The sequence below is a fragment of the Colias philodice genome, chromosome 18 (genome assembly GCF_061535455.1).
Source record: "Colias philodice isolate Cphi_HAF_F1 chromosome 18, ilColPhil1 Martin Lab GWU primary, whole genome shotgun sequence".
Taxonomy (NCBI): domain Eukaryota; kingdom Metazoa; phylum Arthropoda; class Insecta; order Lepidoptera; family Pieridae; genus Colias; species Colias philodice.
Genome location: NC_143103.1, coordinates 5,306,315 through 5,311,738, shown reverse-complemented (window position 1 = coordinate 5,311,738; position 5,424 = coordinate 5,306,315). Strand labels below are relative to the sequence as shown.

Here is a 5,424-nt window from a genome sequence, read left to right as displayed (position 1 = left end):
CTATTTTTAACGTTCATGATATTTTTGATGTCATTTTTGTTATTTAAACTAGTTAAAAAACAGTTTAAAAAAGTTCTGTCTCGGACGTCCGTGTGTCTGTATGTGCGGATCCTTTTTCTTGTTAACACGATAGCGACCGAAATACTTTACTAATCGAGTTTTTTTTTTCTCTTACGCTTGAGTATGCTCAGGAATAGAACCCTTTAATTTTTCAGGGTCTGATTCGATGTGGTTTAATTGTTATTAAATAAACAAAAATAATAATTAATAAATATTTATTAAAAAAAAATTATGAGGCGTGCACTTTTGGATTTTCCAAATTATTTCTTATTGTTGCAGATTGAATAAAATGATTGAAAGAAAGATTCGTTCACAAACGCAATAATGATGCGATTTATCAATTGATTGAATAAAATATGAACATGGAAGCGGCGCTACCACATTTCCACCGATTAGCCTCTTCGAGGTTTTACCAGCAGTATGCAGCACCACCAGTCCGCATTTCCAGCAATTATCTCCACGATCTTGTTCCTCAACATAACCCTACACTTCTTCAACAATATCTCGCATACTACCACGAACCTTCCCTGCCACTAGATCTCTCCCTCAAACAAACTACTCCTATCACACCGCCATGCACTCCACCGCCTGCACAAAAAAGGAAATCAGAAGAACCAAAGCAAGATAAACCACATAAAATATTTCGCCACTTCGAAGATGACGATTCCAAAGACGAGATAGAAGACAAGAACCAAAAACGTAAAAATGACGAGGAAAACTCAAACGATAGTGATAGTCCTGAAGCTAAAAAATTAAAATTTACCAAACAGTTTTTTGACGAGTTGCGAACATGTCTACCGAATGATGGTGACGCTTCGAAAAGTGACCGAAGTTCGCCTGAAATTGTGGAAATAAAAGATGTGGAAGATCGTCCTCGTAAATCACCAAAACCGCAACAACCTTTAAAAAGAAGTAAAGCTGTCAGAAGACTCATGTTTGATGAGGATAAAACGTCGCCGGTGTCTGGAACCATTATAAGAGAGCTCGATGAAGATGAAACTTTGGTTGTAAGAAAGGTAAGGTACTATAATTTTTTTATTTTGTTTTTTATTTTCCTTAGTATCGAAAGCAAGATTTAAAGTATGAAACTTTTATTGATATGCTGGCTGCATAATACTTAATTACATTTAAAAAATTACTAAAATATTAAATGAATTAATTTATACATTAACAGGTCCAAATTTGAATAAACATCAAAACCCACTTGACTCGATATGCAAGCTTGTATCACTTGTTATTTTAATTTCAATACACAAAGACGAATTCTCAAATTACATTATCAATTTAATAAAATCTCAACTTTTAAACATACGCAATTTCAATTTTCCGCGAAAATGTGTCAAGATAAATAGCACAGTGAAACTGCTAATTAACGGCTCTCACCATAACATTACTGGGGCTCGAAGGGTGACTTTCCTTATCGCTTCCACAATTAAACGCTATGAAATCGCGTATTGTGCTGTGTTTTGTGCTAATAACACCTCTGCGCACGACGCCCCTCACTACTGGGGTGGCTTTAGAGACATTTTGAATGAAATAAATCGCCGCCTTTAGATTTATTGACGGCATTCTTATCGCAGTTCCGTCAATTATGTAATGCTCAGTAAAGTGTTCTTAATAACGTTTTAAAAGTGTTATAATGTTTGTGATAAGGATGAAAATAAAGGTTATTAATTTGTAGGGTGATATCGACCCGGCTTTCAACGTCGTGGAAGTGACTGAGGAGGCAAAGGCATTGATAGCGACGATTGAGAACCGACTGGGTCGGTACATATGCAGGCTGTGCCGCCGGCTCTACAATGATGCGTTTGCGCTGGCCCAGCACAGGTGCTCGAGAATTGTGCATATTGAATACCGATGTCCTGAATGTGATAAGGTAAATAATCCTTAATGAAACTTTTTTTTATTCAAAATTCTATGTATAAGCTTTTGTCAATCTGATTAATGAAGGTTCTATTCTATGAGTATTTGTGCCATTTGTCTAGGAGTGCTTATAAGATAGGCTATAGTAATAGTAGTGAACCGTGTAGTACGTAAATAAACTAACAAACAATGTAACTTGTGTTTGTTTGTAATTTTCTTCTATAATTAGAATATTACTCATACCAATTAAATGATAAACATTCTAATAAGTGCGTAATAAAAACAGGTAGTTCTGACACAAGGCGAGATTATTGTATTAGCTTCATTAATTTCAATCTTTCAAGGATACATAAAAACATCTTAATTATTAAAACAAAGTTATTATTTTAATTTGCTAATTACAATATTATTCCATGTATTGTGATTTTTTTGTAAGTTTCAATAAAATTATGGTCTAAGATCCGAATATAAAGTCGAAATGCAACGGCGTGATAATAGAATGAGACCAATTTTATAATAAATTTAGTGTATTAAAAATGGGTTGACTGGGAAAATCCTGGACAGGACATTTTTAATGAATTTAAAAAAAAAAACATTTTTTTTAATTAATTGCGGTATCAACATAATAAAAAAAAATATAATAGACTTAAAGTATGAAACCTACAGAATGTGCAGTCATAGTCGTTTTCTAATATTTACCGGGACAAACGGCTAGGTTGGCAGGTATAAACAGGTATGTCGGTACCAGTTACTTTCACTTGATAGGATGATGAAAAAAAAATTATGTCAGCGCTGTTTTATTACAAAATTGTTTTATTATCTCGAAACTGCAATTAATAAAAAATGAAACTAAAAGATTTTTTAATAATTAATAAAAAATATCCTGTCCAGGATTTTCCCAGTCAACCCATTTTTAGTACATTTTTTAATACACTTTTATTATAAAATTGGTCTCATTCTATTATCACGCCGTTGCATTTCGACTTATGTTCGGATCTTAGACCATTAGTAATTAAGTAGTAATTTTTTATTAACTAATCAATTTCTATTTTTGTAAGATATAATGGTGCAAATAAATGATTTATTATTATTATTATTTCTTTGTTGCATATGCCAAGTTGAAAAAAAGAGCCTTTACCACTCCTAAATAGAGCAGCTTTCTGTTAGTGAAATAATTTTCATGATTGGCTCAGTTCTTCCGAAGATAACCTCATACAAACATACAAAGTTAGAAACTCTACCTCTGTACTACTACTATTATAATACCTACACATGAAAAAAATACAGAATAGATAATTAAAGTTATTATAGTTAGTGCCTGAAATTTCGAAACTTATTTCCGATATAGGTATAGGTACTAGGAAAGTCTGCAAGGCAAATATTTTTCACCTACTTACCTAAACCTTTCAATCAATAAAAAAGAATTGATCTCCCTCGCAAATTAACGATACATCTTTATCACCATAATTTGTTAACCTTTTATCGATAAATCGAAAGTGTGGGAACAAAATATAGGGAGGGTTGTTCAACACTTGGTACATTTCCATGGGAATCGTCATCTATGTCAGCAAATGTTTATGTAGGTACCTTAATAACGGTAGGTGCGTGACGACGATAATTAGCATTCATCTCATTCGATGGTGCAACTGTTCGTTGATGCAACAAGCACACAATTATGCAACAAATAGGTCTAGGTGAATTTATGGAAAAAAATTAATGCGCAGTATGAATATTTTATTAGTTATTTTTTGATATATTGACTATATTTAGTACTTATATGAATATATTGATTCGGATTAATGCCTAGAATAATCTTATCTTAATACTATTATAAAGGCGAAAGTTTGTATGGATGTATGGATGTATGGATGTATGGATGTATAGATGTTTGTTACTCTTTCACGTAAAAACTACTGAACCGATTACAATGAAATTTAGCACACATATAGAGGGTAACTTGGATTAACACATAGGATAGGTTTTATCCCGGAAATCCCACGGGAACGGGAACTATGTGGGTTTTCCTTTGAAAACGCGGGCGAAGCCGCGGGCGGAAATCTAGTAAATCATAAACGGTTATCGCCTCCTTGAAATACGATTATATAAATTTATGGTTATAAGATTTTGGTTTATTGTTTATGAATTTTTTAAGAGAATATAATTAATTTTATTTAATTGAACTTTTCGATGCCTTAGCTTTTTCTAAATTTATATTGTGTATTTATGTAGTTAGAAAAACAAATAAAATTCGAACATTTTTTAAAATAAATTTTATTAATTACTGATCTCTTCATAAAACACTTACATTTCACAATTTTGTAACACATTAAATGAACAATTCGGTTAAACAAGTAACATAATATTGTTTCAGGTGTTCAATTGCCCTGCTAACTTGGCTTCCCACCGGCGATGGCATAAGCCCCGAGTGCCAGGCGCGACGAAGCGTCGAGAACCTTCCAATCCTGAATCTGGGAGATTTTCCTGTGAGCGCTGTGGAAAGCTCTTCAGACGTCAGGCGTATTTGCGCAAACATTTGCTGGCTCATGACCAACCGGAAAATGTGACTGAAGTTGAAAAGGAGCCATCCGCTTTTCGCCAAGTTCACGTGGATTACCAGTCTCACCAGCCTGTAAGTTAAAATTTATGTAATAGTAATAATATATGAAAAGCCTAAATGTTTATTTCCATATTTATAGTTTTAAATCACCTTGATTACCTATGTGATTAAATAAAGTTATAGTTACGTTGCGTATTTGCGGTTAAGCCCTTTTTTATTGAATAATGTAATCAAAACATTGCAGGTGTACATTAGAACATTCATAACAATAAAGCGTTTTGCAATTATCTTTAATTATATTGCAACCTATCTACATCTGTAGTTTCTTTTGTTCTCTAGGAAGTGCGAGACAGCAATTATAACACCTTCTGGGCAAAGATTCCGGCTCCGCAACAGGAGTTGAACTGGGATGAGGTGCGAACTAGATGTCCATCGAATTGTTCTTCAGAAGATTCTCGAAGCCTGGACGTAACGGGCTCAGAGGATGAAGGGGGCGGGGAGGCGAGGGGGGATGGCTGACGTCATGTTCTGCGGCCAGTGCCGCGCTTCCCTTACCCTCTATCTAACACTCTGTACCCATATTCAGCTCCTTACAGCCACGATTCGAGCTTTTACTTCTCCTAAATCGTTAAGAGTATTTTCATTTAGGTGTGTTACGTTTTTTTGCTTATTTAAGGTCTGTAAATTGGTTACAATTAAGTGTGTATATAGCTTAATGATTTGTACATATTAATGATCTCCTACAGCAACATTCCAAATTTAATATTGAGAACATGTATAACATTTCTCATTACTTGTAAATAATTGTTTAATTAATTTTATCAGTCTCGATCAATATATATCAATATATGTGTGCTTGAGTATCTATTAGAATTTCGTAGTATAGAGGTAGCTTATTTTAATAATAAATCTTCTTGTTACAACCTTAGCCACAAAAAAATAAA

General features: G+C 33.6%; 1 protein-coding gene across 1 annotated transcript; it reads left to right on the top strand.

Moving 5' to 3' along the window:
- The first annotated feature begins 376 nt into the window (after window positions 1-376).
- Window positions 377-5,424, top strand: LOC149480432 (uncharacterized). Its single transcript, XM_089706899.1, has 4 exons — window positions 377-1,076; window positions 1,742-1,936; window positions 4,295-4,552; window positions 4,820-5,424. Exons 1-4 carry the CDS (start codon window positions 417-419, stop codon window positions 4,997-4,999), a joined length of 1,293 nt encoding a protein of 430 aa, XP_089563025.1. The 5' UTR covers window positions 377-416; the 3' UTR covers window positions 5,000-5,424.